This window comes from Barbus barbus (genome assembly GCF_936440315.1).
Source record: "Barbus barbus genome assembly, chromosome: 12".
NCBI classification, from domain to species: Eukaryota; Metazoa; Chordata; class Actinopteri; order Cypriniformes; family Cyprinidae; genus Barbus; species Barbus barbus.
In genome coordinates this window covers 27,191,541-27,215,153 of record NC_136740.1, presented here as the reverse complement: position 1 = coordinate 27,215,153, position 23,613 = coordinate 27,191,541, and the positions used below count along the sequence as shown (strand labels likewise).

Genomic DNA, 23,613 nt, shown 5'->3' with positions numbered 1-23,613 from the left:
ACTTAAAAAGTGAATAAAAAATAATTTGGAAAAAAAGGAAAAACTCTTCATTATGTCTTGCAGCATATGTCAATGGTAATTGATAATGTACAGCGTGTATACAAACAAATATACATATAAATGTACTAGTTTCAGAAGTGTAATAATAACAATACAGTTAAGTTTTTTATTCAGTTATTGTATTTTAAATGTAGTGCTATAATGGAAATTTGTTTTTGTTCCCTATGTTATCAAAATGATCAAGATACTTAGAAAGCGAGCATACAGCTTTCCACAAACAACTAAATTACATTATTTTTTTTTGAAAACACATTAATCATTAGGTGGTTTTTGTCAGTGCTGTACTGTGGTTATGAGTAAGTGCTGAGATGATGGCTAAAAAGGAAGTGAACAACAGGCATAAAATCAGCTTCCTCTTGTTTTACTTTAAAAAGATTCATGCTGGACTGTCACAACACACTCGTGAGCTGGCAAGACTGCTGACAAAAGGTAGGTTAAACATTGAAAAATAGGTTAAATGTGAAATACCTGCATGACTGTTCAAATCAGAATATAGGGTGTTTAAGTATCACAAAATCAAATGTAGTATTATAAGAGACTAAATTGTATTAACGGATTCATTGCTGCTTTAGTCAATATAATATCAAATTTGAGTATTGGTGTTATATAACTTAAGCCACACTGACAAATGTCTGAATGTCATTGAATTAGATAACAAAATAACCAAGTGACATCTGCAAAAACGTAATTCACTTTTTTGAGCCATTCATGCTGTTTAAACCATAAAATGTCCAAATATAACAATATATTTATTGTTTTATCATCTAAAACCCAACCATTTTTTAAGGTTTTAATTATATGCTTGTGCTAATGTTTTACAAAAGAAGTCACTACATTTGATATTTTGTCATCTAATGAAATATTCCGGGTTTTTTTTTTAAGTCTAAATACAGTATGTTTGGGGCCTCTGTAGATCAAAATAATGCAGACATTCGAGGGCTAATTAATAATTTAGTTATGAAACCATTAAACATTTTAAAATCTTTGTTCCTGTAATTAGGGGAAGATGATGATTCAAGCTAAACTGCATCAACTGGCAGAAGGATTGCGACAGGTCTGGCCCAGAACATGTGGTCTCTACACGACCAACACCACAAAAAGCCGGACGGAAAAACTTCTCCTCCTGTTGACCTGTTTTACCACCAGCCTCATTCTGAGCATCTTCCTCTTCCTCATCCTCCACTTTTCCTTCAAATGTGTTCAGGTGGTCTCGTTTCCCTTAACTTGTGTTTTTTGTATAAGCTTAACACCAGCCATGTATTTCTCAGAAAGGATTCGCTGTTTTGGAGCCTTGATTTTGATCTCAATGGGTATGAAACAAGTGAAGAGCCTTCTTCTTACTTTAGGAACCAGTTCAGTGATTTTCTTCAACATCCAGAACACGTTGCGGAACATGAGACTCCTTGCAAAAGGCCTCCTCTGCAACTTGGAGGAAAAGTTATTGGATATTAATACAGAACCCCTTGGGAATTATATTAAAATGCTGAAATGGGTGGGAAAGCAACTTAAAAAATACTTTATAAACTTTCAGGTAGGGAGTTACCATGCAGATTTCACACTAAAAGCAAAGGTGGACTCGCAAGACTTCAAAATTCACCTCACCGAGGCCGAACAGGCTTTAAACCAGACCACGCAAAATGTGTTAGCACTGACCAACGCTTTGTCTTCAGTGGGAAAGATATTGTCTCCAACATTAGGTCTTTTATGTCTTGTACTTCTCACTGCTCTATACCTGAGAAGATTCCACGTAGATGAAAGGTACAACAACAAATACATCACAAAAACTTTCCGTTGTTTTGACGAGCGGCAAAGGGAAAAGGGAAAACCGTATGTCCTTCCGCTGACCAAAAGCGAATCGGAAAGTTACGTAGTGACTCCGTCCATTCGTCCGACGGGTCGGCGGTGGAAAGCCATGTTAAAGTTCTGTCTTCCCATATTCACTCACTGTCTCACCTGGCTGGTGTTTATCAGTCTAGATGCCCTGATTTACTGGCTTATTGTAGTTCTGAGCAAGCGACTTGGGGAACTGGAGCCACTTCATGTTCCTGTGGGAATAAAAGTTCAGGTAAACAATTTCAAATATTTTTTTCCATATATCTATAACCTGTATAAAAGCAAAGTACAGTAGGGGAAGAATCCTGTTTTACACTCTTTTATAATCAACAGTCTTAACTAGAGCCATATATGAATGGCAATCATATTTTACTGTTTATGAATGTACCCACAAGTATTGTTCTTGTTTTCAAGTCACTATTTGTATAGTGCTTTTAACAATACAAATGTGTCAAAGCAGTTTTACATCAGCTTGATATATCAGCTTTACAGTATTTAGACGGAGAAATAGTGTGTCGAAATAGTGTCATTCTCCTCTGGCCAGACAAAATCAGCAGTTTAAATCTAGGCTAAAGCAGAGTCAGATTGTGCACTGGGGATCAGTCTCTGGGGCTCATCTAGTTGTCCTGGTCTCCGCTGACATTCAGGGCTGTAGAGGTCATCTCTAGTTGCTGATCCACCATCTGATCTGGATACGGACTGGATCTGGGTGGCTACGGTGACCTCGGAATAAGAAAGAAACAGACTAATATTAGTGTAGATGCCAGTCTTCTAAGAATGTAACAAGTATATCAGGTGTTTTGGGAAGTGTTCCCGGTTCTGGTTGACCTAATTAATGCAGCCTAACAATCCTTTAACGGATTTGAATTATAGAAATGTGATAGTGTATTATGTGTAAGCCAGTTTAAAGAGATGGGTATTTAATCTAGATTTAAACTGACAGAGTGTGTCTGCTTCCCGAACAGTGTTAGGTAGATTGTTCCAGAGTTTGGGCGCTAAATGGGAAAATGATCTCCCGCCCGCAGTTGATTTTGATATTCTAGGTATTATCAAATGTCCAGAGTTTTGAGATCGCAGCGGACGTGAAGGACTGTAGTGAGATAAGAGCTCACTCAAATACTGAGGTGCCAAACCATTCAGGGCCTTATAGGTAATTAGCAAGATCTTAAAATGTATACAGTGTTTAATAGGGAGCCAGTGCAGTGTTGACAGAACCGGGCTAATGTAGTCATACTTCCTGGTTCTAGTAAGAACTCTAGCTGCTGCATTTTGAACCAGCTGGAGTTTATTAAACGTGCAGAGGAACCACCCAATAAAGCATTACAATAATCTAGCCTCGAGGTCATGAACGCATGAATGAATGTTTCTGTATTTGACATTGAGAGCATAGGTCGTAATTTAGATATATTTTTAAGATGGAAAAATGCAGTTTTACAAATACTAGAAGATTGCTATCAAAAAGTACACCTAGGTTCCAAGCTGATGACGAAGAATTTACAGAGCAGCCATCAAGTATTAGACAGTGATCTAGGTTATTACATGCAAAAGTTTTTGGTCCAATAATGTTTTTTCAGAATTTAGCAGTAAGAAATTGCTAGTCATCCAGTTTTTGATATCGACTATACATTCTGTTAGTTTTGCAAGTTGGTAAATTTCATCAGGTCACGAAGAAATATAAAGCTGAGTATCATCAGCATAACAGTGAAAGCTAACACCATGTTTCCTAATGATATCTCCCAAGGGTAGCATGTAAAGCGTGAAAAGTAAGGGGCCAAGTACTGAGCCTTGAGGTACTCCGTCCATACTGCACTTGTGATTGGTATGATACGTCTTCATTACTGCCACGAATTGATGGCAATCAGATAAGTACGATTTGAACCATGCCAGTGCACTTCCTCTAATGCCAACATAATTTTGTAGTCTATTTAAAAAAAAGTTGTGGTCGATAGTGTCAAACGCGGCGCTAAGATCCAGTTGCACTAATAGAGAGATACAACCACGATCAGATTATAAAAGCAGGTCGTATGTGACTCTAATGAGAGCAGTCTCAGTACTATGATATGGTCTAAAACCTGACTGGAAATCCTTACATATATAATTTTTCTCTAAGAAGGAACATAGTTTTGATGATACTACCTTTTCTAATGTCTTTGACAGAAAAGGGAGATTCAAGATCGGTCAGTAATTAATTAATTATTTGGGGTCAAGTTGTAGTTTTTTTAACGAGAGGCTTAATAACAGCCAGTTTGAAGGTTTTTGGGACATATCCTAATGTCAATGATGAGTTAATAATACTCAGAAAAGGATCATTTCCAATAGAAGAGAATGAGTGGAATTGTTCCTCAGGAGATCTATAGTGCACTATCTGATGCAATACTGTGGCTGACAGCTGCATGGTTACAATTTTATCTCTAATAGTTTCGATCTTGGAAGTAAAGTAGATCATAAAGTCATTACTACTGTGCTGCTGGGTAATGTCTGCACCTGCTGATGTTATATTTTTTGTTAATTTAGCCACTTTATTGAATAAATACTTGGAGTTGTGTTTGTTCTCTTCTAAAAGAGATGTAAAGTAAGCAGATCTAGCAGTTTTTAAGGGTTTCCTGTCGGAGAGAGTACAAAAACTGTAAATGCAGTAACTTTGGTTATAGAATCCAGTTTCACTTTCATTTATAACTGAATTGTGTGTAAACTAAAGAAAAGACAAATGTATTCTGCAGCTGTGTGAACACAAACATCTTAATTTATGTAGATTTAATGGGACAATTCATGCAGAAATGAAAATGTCATAATTTACTCACCCACATGTCGTTCCAAACATGTATGACTTTCTTTCTTTGGAACCAAAAAAAAAAGTCAATGGGGTCCAATGTTGTTTGGACCACAACGTTCTGCGTTCTGTATCTTTTGTTTTGTGTTCTACAGAAGGAAGGAAGGAAGTCATACAATTCCAGAGGGTTAGTAATTGATGTCTGAATTTCATTAATTATTTTCTTTCCATTTCTCTTTTGTTTTCAAAGGAGGCCACGTTATTTCTAGGTTTAGCTGTTGATGAAAATACAAAAGGGGCAAACTTTTCCTACACGGTGTCTCTGTTTGAGAAGAAGTGTTTGCCTGAACCGGAACTGTGGCTCTATCAGTCTCTGGTTCCGCTGTCTGTCGTCCTGGCCTTGCTGGTTGTTCTGATACTTCTTTCATCACAGATGGTCCAGCTCAGAGTTGTGCTATCTGAGCAGTTTTTCTCAGATGTCGCAGAGAAAAGAGCTGCCTATCTACATGCAAAGATTTTAAGAAAGCGGTGCAAAACTAAAGCAGAAGAGCATGAAGGAGCTCTGAAGACTTTAGCCATGCAGGTTGGTCACGTGTTTTCTACTAAATATATTCAAACAGCCTTAAAACAGAATAAATTTTCTTTAGTGTGCAAGATGTAAAGACTTGTTTTAGGAGAAAATATCATAAATTAAGTTTCAATATATTACCCTGTTTTCAAATAGTTATTCTTGCTTTAAGAATAAATCTCACTCAGTATTATTTATTCTTTTAAAATGAACAGTGAGGTAAGAATAATGCATTTAATTCAACATATACTCTCTGAAAATAAGTCTTCAGTTTTGCTTCTCCAGATGTATACAGTAGCAGAATGTGTATGTTGATAGCCACTATAGTGTTTTAAATGCAGCACATATTTGCAATTTGCAAATACATTTCACAAAAAGTACTATGTGTGAAATCAAACATAAGTAGCTGTAAGCATCTGTATTCAAGTTCTTGCAGATGATGTTTTGGCCTTGACTGTTAAAATGTAAATTGTATAAGCAAAATAATTTATTTTTTGTTTTTATTGCAGCCCAGTTTTTGGTGCCCCTTACTTTTCCATAAGCACAGGACAAACCCTGACGCTGTTTAAATATGCTTGACGTTAGCAACACACCAATCAATCAGCCATAATTGCAGGTTTGACATGTTGACAACAACATTCACACTCCTTTTTATCAGAAAGCGTACCTTAGCATTGCATTGTACACAGAAAGGAGGGGTCCTGTTTGTGATGACCTAGTGATCAGTACATAGGGGGCAAGTGGATAATAGGCCATGGGGCCCTAGTGATCTATTTGTGCTGTATGGACAAAGGACCATTGCACATTTGTTTGTGACCAGGACCAAGATTTTCATTTTACTCTTCAGGGGTTAACAGACTCAGATTGTGGTGGAAGTCATTGAGCAATGAGCATATGCATATTAAACCTGTATCCTATATAATATAAAGCATGTAGACATCTGCTCAAAAGTGTAAGGTTGGTAAGATTTTTTCAATGATTTTGAAAGACCTTCTGCTCACCAAGGCTCTATTTATTTGATCACATATAAAACAGTCCTATGTGAATTACAATTTTAAATAACTCTTTTCTATTTGAATACATCTTTCATAATTTATTCCTTTGATAGTAAAGTTGAATTTTCAAGAAACATTTCTTTTGAGCAATGGTGTAAACAGTTAATACTTACTTATTTGTATATATGTGTATATAGCATTTATTTGAAATATATATATCTTGTAATATATGTCTGTCTTGTCACTTTTTTATCAATTTGCTGTATCCTAGCTGAATAAAAGTAGTTTTTCTCATGAAACAATTTATGTCTTCTCAGAATCTGATCATGATCATATAAAAATGTATTAAAACATTTTGTAGCTAAAAAACGTTTTTGACAATACTCTACAGCATTTTTGTGGGGTGATTCAAAACTAACTGAGAATATCAGAATTGGTCATTGTTTATCATTAATGCATAATTGGTCCTTCCATCATTCCTTGCAGCACCATTTTTTTCCACTCTAGATGGTTCTTGAGTTGAGTGTACAGATTTTTGCGTTCTTCAGAGCAGTGCAGTGGTTTCTGGGTTCTTTACGGAACTAAAAAGTTCTTTGTGAAGCTTGAAATGTTTCTTCTATGGCAAAGCCCTTTTTTGGTTGTAACTGGAGTCTTTGTTTTTAAGAGTATACGGCAAATTCATCTTATAAACCATCCTTATAAAACATGTTTCTTCCATGATTCAGGATCTTTTCGGGGCTATGGATATTATTTCTCCAGTGTATGGTTCTCTGGACACAGCACAGGGCTTTCCAACCTAAATAAACCAAGACAGTATCATTAACCTCAGTTCCTTTAGCACACAATGACCACATTTCCAAATTTCAGAGGATGCTGGGCAGCCTTAGACCAGAGGCCAAACTTGTCTTACCTTTTCCCGCTGATTAATTCTTTTATACACAAAGTCAGAAAAGGGTTTCCGTGGGATGTATTGTCCCATTCCTGGTTTTGTGAACAGTTGCCCGTTTTCATAAACCACCTTCCCCCTGGAGATTGTGACCACTGGAAGCCCATGACATAGCATTCCCTCAAAAATGTTATAGTCCACAGCCTGGTGGTGAGTCTTTGCTGAAATCACCCTAAAAACAACATAAGGTTATACAAGATTATGCAAATTGACTTACTGACTTAAATTTATATATAAAGTAAACTATTAAGTTTGTGTGTAAATAAATAAAATTACTTATTAATAATAAAATACTTATTAATAATAAAATTACTCAAATAAATAAATATATTATTATTATTATTAGCATGTACTGTAGGCTATTGCCCAGCCCTAATCGTAATATATTAAAACAAATGACTTTAATATCAGCAGAAGAACATACCTTGTGCACTATAGCATTTTATGCATTTCACGCTTTTTATTGTTGCATCTATTTTGCTGTGAAAGACAATAAATATTCCAGCACTTCAAACTGATGAATGCTACAGTCCCAGAATTGAGGGTAAAGGTTGTACTACTTGAAATATATTGCCTAAAATATTGCAAACTCATTCTTATCTTCTGACAGCTTTTTTTCTGACAGTTTCTCTTTTACAGTTAAGTTTTAATTTGTTAGGTTGCTTGCAGAAAAACACAGACTCCTTGGTTTGTAAAATGATTATAAAGCTGACCACACATTCTAGATTGCTGTATGAACTTCTTAAAGCTGAAATATGTAAAATTTTTGGTGTTAAAATACCTTGTAAATATCACAGGTTGTATCAAGTATCGTGGACAACTGTCTTGCTTTCCATTATTTTCCGCTAAGAACATACTTCCAGTTGACCCTAATTATCTAATACAGACCCAAAATCGTCACCGGTCTCTTATTAGCACGTCTTACACAATTTTCAGCACATTGCTCCTCGCTGCTTAACTCACATCAGCGATTGGTTATTTGCCTAGAGGGAGCTAGCCCAGATTCAAGGTGAAAAGGAGCAGCAACGTGGCCCAATTACATAAGACCCACGACCGTCTGCTGTTTCCGTCCTCTCCTCTCATGTGTGCACTTTACAAACAACGTGTTTGAGGAAGAACAGTTCAGTTTCTCCATTTATGGTCACTTCCTTGTGTCAGTCCTCTGTCGTGTGTGTCATGTGTTCCTGCCTCATGTTTCCATATTTGGTTTGTTTCCTGTCCTTGTTGTATGTAATCATTAGTTAATTCTTTTCCAGCCGTGTTTGTCTAATTGTCTATGATTATCCCTTGTATATTAGTCCTGTCTATTCAGTTTGATTTCATCTGGTCTACTCGTTACCCCCGGTGTTTCCTGTCTGTATAAGCCTTGCCTTGTCCTGCCCTGATGTCGTCATTATTAAAGACTATTATTTGAGTTTACGTGCACCGTGACACCTTGCAGCCAATCCACTGTATTAATGCTTTGTCATGGCAACATCTGCCTCAGTACTTCTAGCACCTATAGAACCTGTATGACCAGATTCATGCAGAAACATGCTTAACATCCCAGGTATTTGAACCTACAGACATTACATTTCAAAGCGTTTTTAGCTTTTAAAGCAAGCTTTGCAGATTTATTTGACTAATTATGTCAGGTCCAAATATGTGACTAAGGTGGACCCTCCAAAAACTGTATATGGATTTCATTTTTAAAATGTCAAATAGATTGGCTCAATAACAAAAAACAAAGCAATTAAAGTGATGGAAAAAGCTCAAAAACATTGCTGACTTGTTCAATTACAAATAAACTCCAGCACTCGTGAAATGAAGATATGTAAAAGCTGAAGCCCATGAAAGGAGAACGCTGGATTTTGAATTATAAAGTCAAAACTTTATGCCACATTATTGTGTAACAATAAGGCTTTGATTTTGAAAATGTCATGTTAAGTATCATGCAGAATGATTTTGTTTAAAGACAATGCATATACATTTTTTACAGAAATGCATAAGATCCCTTGAGATTTTCCTATGGGTTTTTATAATGTGGTTTTACAATTTACAAGTAAAATGAGGTCTTCTAAATTTAAACTCACAATACTTGGATGTTTTGCTTTACAATGTAACTTGCATACTGAAAATGCAGCTTGCGAAGCAGTTTTTTTGTATGTTGGTAATAAGTAACTACATATGTGCAGTTTACATTGTACAACAAAATGTCCAAGTCTCGTCAAGTTATGTTTACCATGGACCTTATTTTTTAATTGAAATTGTGAATTAGTTTTCTGGGTTTTGATGTCACAGATTTTGTCTTCACATTGAATGTCTGGCTGTTAGGTATGTCTGCAGATTGAAACAGGGCTCATTATTCATCAGAGCATGTAAATGAGGTCACATGTAGTTTTCTAGGCTGCTGTGAGTTACCTGGTGGCCTTTGGGTCCCATATGACCAGGTCTGCATCAGAGCCTTTAGCAATTCTCCCTTTTCGAGGATAAAGGTTGAAGATTTTTGCTGCGTTAGTACTGGTGACAGCTACAAACCGGTTTTCGTCCATTTTTCCGCTGTGCTGGGGAAAATAAAAACACAAATTGTGAGTTATTTTTGTGATCGCTGCACCTCATATCCAAGAATTAGAAAGTTAAAGGTCAACACTACAGATAGATAGATAGAGACAGTATATGTGACTTTATTTATGCTAGTGATATGTTTCAGTAAATAATTCTGCAAGTCTGTCTATCAAAGAATGAATTCATGAGAATGAATTAATAATTTCTATCAGAAGCACTGACCACTCCCTTTTCCCATATAACAGACATCCTATCTTCAACACCATTGACTCCGTTTGGGATTTTGGTGAAGTCATCTTTCCCAAGGGCTTTCTGGCACACTGAGAATGTGCAGTTATCTGTTCCTGTCACACTTAGATCATCACTGTAAGATAATGCACATCATCATCTCATTCAGGATGTTTTAATATTCTTTTTTTTTTTTAATCTTGCATGCATGACCTTTTGCATTCTATGGAAGTAAAGAAAGTCTTGCGAGTTTGAATGCAAATGTAAGTAAATGATGAAGTCATGAAAGTTCCCACATACTTCGCCAGCAGATCCATGAGATATCCAGGGGTACTAGAGTCTGGTCTCAAAGGTGGGCCCATGACAAAACCAGCAGCGTGAGCCCAATCCTTATGCCAATAGTTAGTGCCGTCTGTGCCCAGTCCAGCTGCAATGGGCTCTCCAAACACCACTCGACCTGACGAGAAACAATCAGTGTGATTGATAAAGGATCATAACCAGCTAACCTCAGTCCAAGCTTTATAAAATCAACATTAAATGATGCTCATCCCCCATCTTAAATCTACAATCTGACCAATTTTTTGAGTGAAACAGTATTAATGTAGGATGAAACTTGTATTTTATTGTAGACTACTGTTCAAAAGCTTAGGGTAAGATTTATTTAATTAGTTTGCTAGGTAGATATCTTTGAAAGAAATGTAATAATTTTATTCGGCAAGGATGCATTATATTGAAACGTGACAGTAAAGTTAATAATGTTATAAAAATTCCTATTTCAAATAAATGCTGTTGTTTTGAACTTTTTGTTAATCAAAGAATCCTGAAAAAAATTCTATAAGAAGTTTTTACAAAAATATTAAACAGCACAATTGTTTTCAACACTGATAATAAGAAATGTTTTTTCAAAATCAAAAACCAAATCAGCACATTAGGATCATGTAACACTGAAAACTAACACTGAGTAATGGTTGCTCAAAATTCATACATCACAGGAATAAATAATATTTTAAAATGTATTAAACTATAATTTTTTTTAAATATTTCACTATTATTACTCTATTTTCATCAAAGAAATGCAGCCTTGGTGAGACGTAAGACCTTTGTTGGATGCCCGTGGTCTTCGGGCCCTCAGACGACACTGCATCCCTCATCGGCATGATTCTGTCATTGACATTACTAAATGGGCCCAGGAATACTTCCAGAAACCCCTGTCGGTAAACACAATCCGCCATGCCATCTGCAGATACCAACTAAAGCTCTATCGTGCAAAAAGGAAGCCATATGTGAACATGGTCCAGAAGCGCCGTCGTGTCCTGTGGGCCAAGGCTCATTTAAAATGGAGTGTTTCAAAGTGGAAAAGTGTTCTATGGTCAGATGAGTCCAAATTTGACATTCTTGTTGGAAATCACAGATGTTGTGTCATACGGGCTAAAGAGGTGGGAGACCTTCAAGCATGTTATCAGCGTTCAGTTCAAAAGCCAGCATCTCTGATGGTATGGGGGTGCATAAGTGCATACGGTATGGGCAGCTTGCATGCTTTAGAAGGCACTATGAATGCTGAAAGGTATATAAAGGTTTAAGAGCAACATATGCTCCCCTCCAGACGATGTGTATTTCAGCAGGACAATGCAAAACCACATACTGTAGCTATTACAACAGCATGGCTTTGTAGTAGAAGAGTCCGGGTGCTGACTTGGCCTGCCTGCAGTCCAGATCTTTCACCTATAGAGAACATTTGGTGCATCATTAAACGAAAAATCCATCAAAGACGACCATGAACTCTTCAGCAGCTGGAAACCTATATCAGGCAAGAATGGGACCAAATTCCAACACCAAAACTTCAGAAACTCACAACCTCAATGCCCAGACGTCTTCAAACTGTTTTGAAAAGAAGAGGAGATGCTACAACATGGTAAACATGCCACCGTCCCAACTATTTTGAGACCTGTAGCAGGCATCAAATTTCAAATGAGCTCATTTTGTGCATAAAATTGTAAAAATGTCTCCGTTTAAACATTTGTTATGTTATCTATGTTCTATTGTGAATAAAATATTGGCTCATGTAATTTGAAATTCTTTTAGTTTTCATTTTATTCAAATTTAAAAAACATCCCAAGTTTTCCGGAATTCGGGTTGTAAAAATGTCATGTTGACTCTCTGATCTTATGATCAGTCACACAATGAACAGATCTCATGATTTGCACCAGAAAACTCATGAGAAAAAACATCAAATCCAGGCCTGTACGTTTGTTGTGAATAATAATTTTGTTTTATCCCAGTTCACCCACCATTTCTGCGAGCATTAGCCACCACCTTCGCTGCAGATTTGCTCATGACGTGCACTACATAGAGCGGGCAGTTAGCAGAATGGGCGATAGTGATGGCACGCTGTGTGGCCTCGGCCTCCACTTCCTCCGGACGACACATCTCATGGCCCTCAGGACCCGTGATGCCCAGAGAGAGCATACGCTTTGCACCCTGTGTGGGAATATTCACAGAAAATATCATCTATACGTGCTCTGAGAGACCGCCATCAACTTTACTGTATTTAAGCAGACTACATCAGCATTAAATTCTTTAGATTTAGCAACTATAATATATAGATTCTGAATAATATATAGCATTTCTGAAGGAAACAGCAGTGCTTGCAAAGCAGAAAAAGAATAGTATATAGTTATATTTTCTGAAGAAAACAGAAGGACTGATGCTTGCCTTGCAGAACTCACTGTCACAATGCTAAGGTTTTTGTTCGTGGTTGCCAGGGCATTTATATGTGGTTGCTAAGGTGTTCTGGGTGTTTTAATGCCTTCTTGTGTTGTTATCTGGCTCTAATGTCATAGGTAGTCAAGGCATTGCTATGTGGTGGCTAAGATGTTCTGATTGTCTTTAGTGCTTTCTTATATACTGTAGTTGTTAAGGTGTCTTAGTGGTTGCCAGGTGTTCTGAGTTGTTTTTAGTGCATTCATATGTGGTTACTAGGATGTTACTAGGAAGTGGTTGCTATGCTAATGTTGTGGGTTGTTACTAGGTTGTTGCTTACTGGAACACTCCAAGAGAGCTCAATGTCAATACCATGTCATTCAATGTAAGGTAGTATTAACACAACATTGTTTTGAACAAAAAACTGTAAACTTATGCATTTTGACCATTCATTTACATGACAACGGCGTTTTGGGGGCATGAAAAACTTTTTAAAAATGTATTTCAAAGTCCAAGTTTTTAAAACAATAGTTATCATCTCTTTGTAAACTAAAACCACGCTTATTTAGTGTTTCTTTACAAAGTGACATCACCAACTACTGGCTTGACGTGCATAATACGGCGTTTTCACGATCTGTGTGAACAGGGATCATTTTGCCAATGTTGTCTGTACAAGAAAATAACCAAGGAAAATTGTTTCTACTTTTAGAACAACGTTGTTATGCAAATGTACCAAATTGTGTAAATGTGTCAAACTGATTTTGGCTTTATATTTTGGGCCTCTCTCTCTGTGTCAACCTCTTCTGGTGCTGTTTGGAATGTGAAACCCAATTTAATAGGTTAATTAATTAGCATTTGGATAATTAGTGAAGGCAGGTGTTACAGTTTACTAAGAGGCATTAAAAACCCTTAGTTTGCTGGGGTTTATTTTGTTGAGAAACTAGTAGTTTAGTACCTGAAGGAGACGAGTCTCTCTTTAGAGTTTTTGTTTAAAATATGTGTTTAGTCCATACCATAGCATACCTTATACCATAGTCTTTATGAAACTAGTAAAAACATAGCCAGCCTTAAATACAGCTTTATTAACTCATTTATGTATGTGCTGCCCTCCAGTGGAATCATATTTCACGTTTGTAATTGTCATGTGATTTGTTCTAAGAATGGCATGATGGCTAAATGTATTTCAGTTAATATAAACATTCTTTATAAATTACCTAAATATGTACTTTTATTGGCGTATCATAAACTGCTCCAATGAACTCTGACCACTCTAAGACTAACATGACACATCTGGCTTTCTAGGGCTTTTTGCTACATATTGGGCAATCTACCATCTAAACATAAATGCGGTCATGTTATAAAAATAGCTGGTTATTATTAGTCTCTTAACACAATCACATGAAAAATAATTTGACACTTTTATGCAGAATATGCCCTTGATCTTTTGACCAGATATAATTTGTAAAAATGTCACTTCACATTGATGGTTTAAAGGCACAGGCCAGTTCTTGTGTAACAAGAATGACCTACTTGCTTAGGGCCTGATCAGCTTTGCATTCAAAGAATGATTTACAAGAAACACCTGCACACTGGTTTATTGTTCTTAAATCATGGTGAAGTTTAACTCGGGGGTGAAAGAACAGAGAGCTGTGGGGAAAAATCCCTTTACAGACCCATGCTGATGCACAAAGAGAGTATCCAACTGTATTCTGTATTAGAAACAGAATCAACACTCTTAAAAAGTTGTTTTAAATCGGTATCTATGGTTACATGAAGAAAACCTTTTAGAACCTTTATTTTTAAGAGCGAATAGTAAAAAAAGATACAGTAACTAATGGCTGCTCTTACATATGCATAGCAATCTGCTTAGAAAACGATCCAAAAGAACTTCTATCCTTCCATGAACCGTTCTCTCCTCATATCTGGCATCAAGTTTAATGTTTTAGGGTACATTTTAAGGTTGTGTGTTATTTGGAACTTAATTCCATGGTAGATTCCTGACTTTAATGGTAGCAAACAAGATGCAGAATTGTAATTTGAGGATGTAATTATAAACTCAGAATACTTCTCACCTCTGCAATAAGGTCTCCATTCTCTGCATGGACTTGAGCTATTGCTCCGATCGCTTTACACTGGGCAAATACAGCATAGAGCTCATTGTCACGTAGCATGAAGACGTCTTTGTATGCCATGAACATCTTAAAAGAGTTGACACCTTTGTCACAAACAAGAGTCTCCATTTCCCTCTTGACCTAGAGAAAGTCCCAGATTTAGATGTTAGTTTTAATGATGTATCATCATTTATAGTTAGATAAAACCCCTATGTGATTCCACCATGAGGGAGGACCACCCTTAAGTAGAATGAAACCATTTATAAGTTCATATTTAAAAAATTATTGGTTACATTTTTTGATCGTTTTTTATATTTTTTATTATTGGGCAAATGACCTTTAGTGCAACTTTCATAACTAAAATATAACTTATTTATTTGTAAATGCATGGTAGTAGCCATACAGTGTCATCCCACCAGGTTACTGCCATATGAAGGGAGTAATCGCAGCAGACTTTGGGGTCAGCCGTTGTTCTCCACCGCTCATAGGCTTCCAAGAGTGAACTCCCCTTCTGTGGGATGACAAAGTCCAGGATCATGGTCGTGCCTCCTGCGACTGCGGCCTGTGGACACATGGTATTATGTAGCAAGTACAGCAATGGAACATCAACACTCGTTGTTACAAATTAACTCGTTAGTTACATCTGAAGCAACTTAGGTTTACTTAATTATCAATACATCATTTGTTTTAGAAAATTCATGTAAGTATCAAATATATGAAGCATGATTTCAAAGAATGTTTACTTTATTTCTCTCAATCACCATTGTATTGCATTGCATTATGTTCATACAAGTTATCAATATTTAATATTACTTTTTGGCCATATACTGTATATAGGCTAACAATATCTGCACCAATATGCAAATATTTTTGCTCAGTTTCATCCTCTGAATAATATATGGGACATAAAATCCTGATGTATAAAATATGCTAAAAAATGAAAGCTTTTTTCTTTTATATGTTGTACGGTTCTGTTAATAGTTAATGCATCAGATGGCAAGTGATTGTAAGACATTTAAATGACTGTCAGTATGCAGCAAGTGAAATTAAATGTATAGAAATTTGCATTGCGTGCAAAAATACGTTAATTCGTTACAGTAGGGGAAACTCTGGAAGGAACAATGAGTAATGCATTCGAGTGGGTAGATCAAAGTTTTAAATATACAACCTTCAATAATGGATTTTCCCAAATGAGCTGCTAACAAACATGACATCAGTTAAAATCATGAGACTAATGCAATCAATGAGTTTTATAGGGCTCCAGACAGTATGTTTAGTTTAAATTTGTATATTTCATTTCAAAAGTTTAATTCAAATGAGTTTATGAACGGTAAAGGATGCACAAAACCTAATTTCATCATTTGCATTTACCTTGGTACCGGTATGAAAGTCATCCACAGCTGTGGTGCCCATGAATGACAGCTCCATGTGTGTGTGAGTGTCTATTCCACCCGGCAGCATGAGTCTGTCTGTGGCATCGATGACCCGTGTGCCAGCTGCTACCTGCAGATCTGAGCCAACTGCACTGATAACTCCATCTTCAATATACACGTCTGCCATCTCCGAGAAATCCTCATTTACCACCTTCCCTCCTTTAATCAAAATCCCGCTTTGAGTTGTCATCTTTTCTATTGACTAACTAATGCACAAACGATGATTAAAAAGAGTCCAAATTATGCTCTGTAAATGAATTTGTTTCTTTAGTAAACATATACAAACTCTAAAAGCATGAGCTACTGTGTCTATCAGTGTTGGGTTGGAAGTGTGATCTGCAAGACTGTAGCTCTCTTTCTGGGTCCTTTTTTTTTTTTTTTACCTCACACCCATTGCGAAACATGCCCGACCTGTTTCTGACATGATGAGCCTGACTTATCTGAGCTCGGTGCAGTGAACAAGTTGAAAAATCAATTCATTGCTCAAAGTGTTCCTAGAAGCCACCATGCAGGTTCTAAATCTACTCTACAGGCTGGAATACACTACACGACTTTTAAAATCTGAACAGATTTTTCAAACATTAGGCATCATACACTTACCGACTTTGTAAATAGTGGCAAATAGTCACTATTTAAAAAGTTTAAATAGTTATTTAAGTGAAGTGACATTCAGCCAAGTATGGTGACCCATACTTGGAATTCGTGCTCTGCATTTAACCCATCCAACATGCACACACACAGCAGTGAACACACACACCGTGAACACACACCCGGAGCAGTGGGCAGCCATTTATGCTGCAGCGCCCGGGGAGCAGTTGGGGGTTCGGTGCCTTGCTCAAGGGCACCTCAGTCGTGGTATTGAGGGTGGAGAGAGCGCTGGACATTCACTCCCCCCACCTACAATCCCTGCCGGCCGGAGACTCGAACCCGCAACCTTCGGATTACAAGTCCGACTCTCTAACCATTAGGCCACGACTTCCCCGTAATATTCGCTATCACTTAGAAATAGTCACTATCACTTATAGGCTATATGCAATTTTTATTTTTTTACAATCGCATTCTCTTTAGGATAATCTCTGTGACTGTGTTGGACAAAAATTGTCAGGATATCTTTAAATGTGATTCAAGCACGTCAACTGTGAAACCTGTACAACCTGTTTCAAACAAAATATGAACGGAATGATGTCTACAGAATTTATCTGAGATGACCGGTTAGTTCGGTTGGTTTGTAGTAAACAGATTTTTCTTTTTAAATTGCGAGTCTTCATAAGGAGCATCTATCATTTTTTATGTTTTTTAAGGGGCTTAATATTTTATTATAATAAGCTCCTGTTTCAAATAGCCTACATTTGATATGATCATCACAGTTAAAAAAAAATAATTGTTTAAGCGCGATAGTAGCTAATCATGGTAACCTTTCTAAATGTCATAAAAAAGTGTTTGAAGGACGTCTAATATAGACTAGGTCGGCCTAGCCTACTGTATGTAGGCTATTTAACATAAGGCTACTTAGGCCTAATGTTTGATCAAAATCAGTTATTGATTTGAAATGAAATATTTTATTAACGCAATCAGAGAAAACGAACAGTTCCTAGCAAATGACTTCTATCCAAGAAAACGAAGAAGAAATGCTGTAATGTTTTGTGTTTTCCTTATAGGCCTACATAGGCCTTATAGGTTTTTAGTCATGACTCGTGGTTAAATGTCCCTCCCTCCAGATGGTGCCATTTACCCATTTTTGTGTGATAAAAGTGACAGAGAAAGGCTATGAAATATTTACAGCGATCTGAAATGTCTGTTGCTGCAGCTCGGACCTTGAATCACAAATGAATCTTCTTCTCCGACATAGCAGCCGATATCTTGATATTTGCAAGCTGTAATGAAGATATCTCAGAATCATTTTAAGAGAAATTATGCCAAATATGAATAATCAGTTATTATGTTTCTGGTACAGTGTCATTGATATGAGCTGCAATGCATCCTTGTAGGAACAATAAAGTGCTTGATTGAGCATCTTACTTTCAGCTGTTTTGAAAGGCAAATTTGCCTCGGTATGCTTCAGATCATCATTCAAGCTGAACGTGCACAAAAGGTCAAATGCTGCAATCAAACTAGGGATGCTGATCTATAATAGGTCTAGGGTGTGTTTCTTGATGTTCTGATGTTGGAGTCATGATAACCTGACCTGATCAGTTCCAGCAAATGACATCCATTTGAATATTCTGTTTTTTCTTCCCTCTTTTTCCAAATGTGTCTAATTTGAATTGCAAAAAAAATCTTAGATTTGCCTTAGATTTCAGCATAATTATGCTGCTGCCTACCTAGCTACAATTTGGAACAGATACAATTCAAAGACTTCAGGAGGCCTACACATCTGGAAATCAGACACTGATTTCACCCTTTTCTTCGGATCGTCCAGCCATGAAACTGTTCGTCACTCTGGTTCTCTTCACTGTTTCTTTCTCCACAGGTATGCTATGATTTAGTTGATTATCTATTTATGTGTACCATTCAACATTTCATGATGCTTATATATACAATGTTGTTGCTGTTGTTCTGTATTTATGAACAAAACGTGAAATTTAATAGTATGTAATTTTGTTATTTTATGTCAAATTTTAAAGTTAAAAACTGATAAGTGAAATTAATGTATTTGATGTGTTTTATATGACATTCTCTTTATATTTCAGTGCTTGCACTGAGATGTTACCAGTGCAAATACAAATACAGTTCATCCGAAGAATGCAAACTAAATCTAACCAAATGTCCTCTGCAGTGTGGCTCTGTCACCATATACAGCAGTAAGCATTACATGATTATGAAAAATTCATAAGTTGAAGAGTATTTTTATTTATTTTTACACAATCTTCATATAGTTTTTTAATTGTCTATGTAGATGGCGGTACATTATATAGCAGTAAGAAGAACTGCACAGATCCTGCCTTGTGTGTTATCGACAGCAATTTTTTTGGACAAAACAAAACAGTGTTTAATCCCCAATGCTGTGACACTGACCTCTGCAACACTGAAGAGGCACCAGGTACATAGATATATGAGAACAGACATTTTACAATGGTTGTGTTCCATTTTTTATTTTTGTTGTGTACAAATTATTATCAATTTAATGTTAATCTGTTCTCAAATTAGTTCTGTTTTGATTAGTTTCTAACTACTACTCTTATTTATTCTTTCTCATCATAACGTGTAGCATTGCCACGACATTCCAATGGGATGATGTGTTACTCTTGTGACTTATTTAGTAGAGACTGCTCAAAAACTGTGACTTGTTCAGGTAACGAGAACAAGTGCTTCAGTATAAAAGGTGATTTCACAGTCTCCATTCCAAATGTTCTACCTACATGAACAGAACTGCTTGATTACTTTTTTTTTTCTGTCATGTATACCATAACAATCTATTTTTTTTTCCTTTCCCAGAAAGTATAACTGGCATAAAAACGAAAGGATGTGGGAACGACATTATCTGTGAGAATAATATATTAAATACTCTAGGGTCTATTGCTGGTGCTCAGACGACATGCTGTCCAGGAATTCTGTGTAACGGGGGTCAGTGCTTGAAACAGAGTCTCTTCCTGCTGCTGGTGCCGCTTCTTTCTCTCTTCTCCCTTTGAGATGTTTTCAGTTCTCAATAATTTTTTTTGTGCTTTATAGGCATTTTTTTGTAGTAAATGAAGTATGTTTCTATATAATCATAAATCTTGATGGTGCTACTTTTTTCTACTTTCTCTCTACTGGTTTTGGTAAAAGAAAACATTCTTGGTTAATTGAAGATCATTATTTATTTATTTATTCAAAACTTATGATGTATTTTATTCATGAGGGGGTAGATAGGATACGCAAGTACTTCAATTATCTGTTATTTTTATTTGTAATGTCTCCACCAGCTAGCTGTCCACATTGGATTTGACAAAATGACCTAAATGTGAAAATCCACCATAAAAAACTAAATTATACAATTTAAACAAAGAGTGAAATAAAGCATTTTGAAACCATTCTCTTTTTTGTTTTCCACATAACAACTGTTTTTTTCTTACCTTTCCCAAATGTGACCCTGGACCACAAAACCAGTCTTAAGTCGCTGGGGTATATTTGTAGCAATAGCCAAAAATACATTGTATGGTTCAAAATGATCGTTTTTTTTATGCCAAAAATCCTTAGGATATTAAGTAAAGATCATGTTCCATGAAGATATTTTGTAAATTTCCTACCGTAAAAATATTAAAACGGAATTTTTTTATTAGAAATATGCATCACTAAGGACTTAATTTGGACAAGTTTAAAGGCAATTTTCTCAATGTTTTGATTTTTGTTTTTTTTTCTTTGCACCCTCAGATTTCAGATATTCAAATACTTGTACTTTCAGATCATGTATAAATCTCAATTTTGAAAAATGGACCCTTATGGCTGGTTTTGTGGTCCAGGGTCACAAATGTCAATATTTGGTTCTTAAGGAGACATCATCAGGGTCAGTGAAAAGCATGCTTGAAATGAGATGTGCCAAGGACAAATCAAGGCAAATTTAGGCAAATCTCAGTTGTGAACAGACTACTTTCACTACACAAATTATATAGGCTGATAGCATAAAGACTTGATTAAAGACCAATCAGACTCAGTATTCAAATAACGCAATGTCCTTTGCTTGGGTCTGAAGAAGAAGGCGCAAGGCATGCTGCTAACCATTCAGGTTATTATATTGACATATTAGCCTTCTAGGAAAAAACAAAAACAAACTGAACGGCCGTCAGTGATTATAAACTCAAACTGCTGACTTGGTGAGATTTACTGCGGGTTATTTGAAGTAGTTTTTTGTATGACCAAATGTGGGTGCTGTTTGTCAATGTAGTTTAATAAAGTAGTCAATTCAGATGCTTTCAGCTCTCACTTATTGAAGAGTCATCCCACTAAAGCCAACTCTGATAGCCAACATCACTAAAAGATATGACTAATAAGGATTTCCATATTTAAAATGTGTGTGTTTAATATTCCATTCAATGCATTAAGACATAAATGCATAGTAAGTAAGACCCAGGTACAGTTTTTCTTATGCTCAATCGGGAAATTCTTCATGTACTCTACTCATGTCATGTATCTTTAGGTTATAGTTATAGCACCAAAAAGTTGTGCTGCTGCTGTTGTTGTGCTTATTGGTTAATTTGCATTGGCAGCATTGTTTTTTATTTGCAGTGATTTGACTAAGTGTATGAAGAATGACTGTAATTATTTATTTTGTTGTTGTTGTTGGTTCCGTTGGGTCTTTTTGTTGATGCACAGGAATATCCTTAGAGCTGTGAATTGCATCAGCCGGTTCAGGAAAAGTCTTTTCACTGTCACAGCATCTTGTGCTGCTTACTTTGTCTTTGCTGTGTTAAAAAATAGAAAACTGACATGCACGAGAGACACAAAGATGCATGTGCTGGAAAGATAAGCAAGCCTTTAGGGTTTATAAGTACCTAACCTCTCTCTGTCTCTCTCTTTATCTTTATTTTTTCTCTCACTCATTTTCTCCCTCACACACATACACACGCTGAACAATTCTGCATGCCTTAAGAGGATTTACAGGGTGATTTGAAGTGTAATCAGAGTATGAAATATTAAGAAAGCCAGGGCATCTACACTGCGCCTCTGCAGACGGGGATAAGAATTTACTTTTGCTCATCAAGTCTGGGAGAGTTCAGAAAGTGTTGTTTGTTTATCGAAGCGCTTGCGTTCTTATAACATGATCATCAGCTGCCAGACGCGACTGACGCCTCTGACGCTTAGAAAATATCTTTCATATTATGACCATAGCATGCACTGTAAAAAATTATTGTCATTTTAATGGTATGCTGCGGTAAAAACCTCTCAAGTTCCCTTACTGTATAAGGTGAAACTCGAATAAATCTAACATTTAATGTCATTTTACTGTGAATTACTGTAATTTGTCATCTTATATGAAAAACTAACATTCCCAGTAATACCTGTTTGACACTAAACATTTGATTTCTGAGTTATTTACATTAGAGTTTTATGTAACATTGTTACATGTTGTTATTTTTTTTTTTCAGTTTTAGTTATTTTAGTACATCAAGTTAAGAAATAAAAAGTTATTTTTTATTTTATTAACATTTATTTTATTTCAAGTAACAGAACTTTATGGTTTCAGTTTCAAATATAATAACCTTGGTGCATGACATGTGTTCAGTATAATTACCACAGCTTGTGGAAAAGCCTAATTTTACTACCATATTTTGTTTATGGTAAAGATTTGGCAACTGCTTTTTTTTTTGGCAGTGTCATACTACTCTTACTATTTTCATATATTTATGCTGTTGGATAGAGTAAGATATAGTGATTGAAATAATGATTTTCAATTAAACACTATGAATAAATTTAGTAGCTTTACAAGTATTAGTAATTAAAAATAGTATGCAGTAAATTAAGTGAATCTCAATAATACAGTAAATCCCATAGAATCCTGGCAAACCTGAACTTTACTGATAAGAAATAGCACTTTTATGGAATAATAAAGAAAAAAAAAACTTTTTGCTTTTAAACCCTCCAATACTATGTGTTATTGTACATACCCCCCCTTTTGTTTTTTACAAACTGAGGGGCAGTTAAACATTATTTTCTGTGTCTGTCTAACATGAAACGCAATTTGTAAACCATTTTACTTTCATAATCTGTTTTTTCATTAGCTATTAATGCTTTTTGATTTTATTTATCAGGAATTGATTAAATTGTGAGAAACTGGTATTATACAGCAGAACACCAGTTGGTTGGTTGAAAAATAAGTCCTGAAAAGCTGAAAAGGAAGGTGAGCAAGTTATATTTTGATAAAACAAAGGCATTTTCACAATAAAACCAGGGATATGCATTAAGAATTTTTGATTTCATGTTGACTTTAATTGTGGTTAACTCAGAATACTCCTTTCTAGTGTGAATACATGCATGAATGCCAGCAGATGGCAATATTTATCTGTATTACAGAGGATTGAGAGAGAAAGGCTCAATCAGAACCATCCTAAAACCCATACAAAAAATGTCATATCTGATTTTAATGGTACAATTGCTATTTTAGATATAACCCATTTTACTGTGTTAATACATGAGCAAGTGAAAAAGAAGCTTCTATGAGTAGGTCTTAATTTGCAGAGGAAAATATACACGGTTCAGTATCTTTCTAACAGCACTTTTATTTTCAGTGGATCTTCATTGCTGGGTTTGAAGAGTAAATCACAACAACACAGCATGGATTTCTGTGCCGCGGTATAGATTGAAGCATGTTTGTGCTGTAAAGTGTCTCGAATGTCTCAGGGTTTGAATGTGTCACAAAGTGGCATGTCAAGCACCAGTGCAGAGACTCAGAGAATGTAAAGCTTCCAACAATGGGAGGCGGAAAATGTGAAGGGGAACAATTAAATTACG

At 36.0% G+C, this 23,613-nt stretch overlaps 3 protein-coding genes across 4 annotated transcripts; 2 read left to right on the top strand and 1 right to left on the bottom strand.

The window, feature by feature from the left end:
* The first annotated feature begins 456 nt into the window (after window positions 1–456).
* dcstamp (dendrocyte expressed seven transmembrane protein) lies at window positions 457–6,588 on the top strand. The gene is made up of 4 exons (XM_079431043.1): window positions 457–489; window positions 1,061–2,125; window positions 4,914–5,246; window positions 5,741–6,588. The coding sequence occupies exons 2-4, from the start codon at window positions 1,067–1,069 to the stop codon at window positions 5,798–5,800; spliced, it is 1,452 nt and encodes a 483-aa protein (XP_079287169.1). The 5' UTR covers window positions 457–489; window positions 1,061–1,066; the 3' UTR covers window positions 5,801–6,588.
* On the bottom strand, window positions 6,206–16,528 carry dpys (dihydropyrimidinase). 2 transcript variants are annotated; one of them, XM_079431041.1, is made up of 10 exons: window positions 16,127–16,504; window positions 15,924–15,953; window positions 15,159–15,317; window positions 14,717–14,896; window positions 12,233–12,422; window positions 10,245–10,401; window positions 9,939–10,080; window positions 9,573–9,715; window positions 7,137–7,344; window positions 6,206–7,022 (listed from the first exon to the last, which is right to left on the bottom strand). In XM_079431041.1, exons 1-10 carry the CDS (start codon window positions 16,376–16,378, stop codon window positions 6,948–6,950), a joined length of 1,536 nt encoding a protein of 511 aa, XP_079287167.1. In that variant the 5' UTR covers window positions 16,379–16,504; the 3' UTR covers window positions 6,206–6,947. The 2 variants fall into 2 exon arrangements, with proteins under 2 accessions (XP_079287167.1, XP_079287168.1); XM_079431042.1 differs by lacking the exon at window positions 15,924–15,953 and having other exon boundaries at window positions 16,127–16,528.
* Window positions 16,529–18,528: 2,000 nt separating this feature from the next.
* LOC306877727 (uncharacterized protein) lies at window positions 18,529–20,201 on the top strand. Its single transcript, XM_079429664.1, has 5 exons — window positions 18,529–18,658; window positions 18,879–18,989; window positions 19,085–19,228; window positions 19,397–19,510; window positions 19,624–20,201. Exons 1-5 carry the CDS (start codon window positions 18,610–18,612, stop codon window positions 19,815–19,817), a joined length of 612 nt encoding a protein of 203 aa, XP_079285790.1. The 5' UTR covers window positions 18,529–18,609; the 3' UTR covers window positions 19,818–20,201.
* The last annotated feature ends 3,412 nt before the right edge of the window (window positions 20,202–23,613 follow it).

Coding starts and splice junctions, on each gene's coding strand:
- dcstamp (XM_079431043.1), top strand. CDS start 1,067: ATGATGATTCAAGCTAAACTGCATCAACTGGCAGAAGGATTGCGACAG. Junction 2,126..4,913: donor CTGTGGGAATAAAAGTTCAG/GTAAACAATTTC, acceptor TTGTTTTCAAAG/GAGGCCACGTTATTTCTAGG. Junction 5,247..5,740: donor TGAAGACTTTAGCCATGCAG/GTTGGTCACGTG, acceptor TTTTTATTGCAG/CCCAGTTTTTGGTGCCCCTT.
- dpys (XM_079431041.1), bottom strand. CDS start 16,378: ATGACAACTCAAAGCGGGATTTTGATTAAAGGAGGGAAGGTGGTAAAT. Junction 15,954..16,126: donor ACTTTCATACCGGTACCAAG/GTAAATGCAAAT, acceptor CATGTTTGTTAG/CAGCTCATTTGGGAAAATCC. Junction 10,081..10,244: donor CTCATGGATCTGCTGGCGAA/GTATGTGGGAAC, acceptor ATTATCTTACAG/TGATGATCTAAGTGTGACAG.
- LOC306877727 (XM_079429664.1), top strand. CDS start 18,610: ATGAAACTGTTCGTCACTCTGGTTCTCTTCACTGTTTCTTTCTCCACA. Junction 18,659..18,878: donor CACTGTTTCTTTCTCCACAG/GTATGCTATGAT, acceptor TTTATATTTCAG/TGCTTGCACTGAGATGTTAC. Junction 19,511..19,623: donor CAAGTGCTTCAGTATAAAAG/GTGATTTCACAG, acceptor TTCCTTTCCCAG/AAAGTATAACTGGCATAAAA.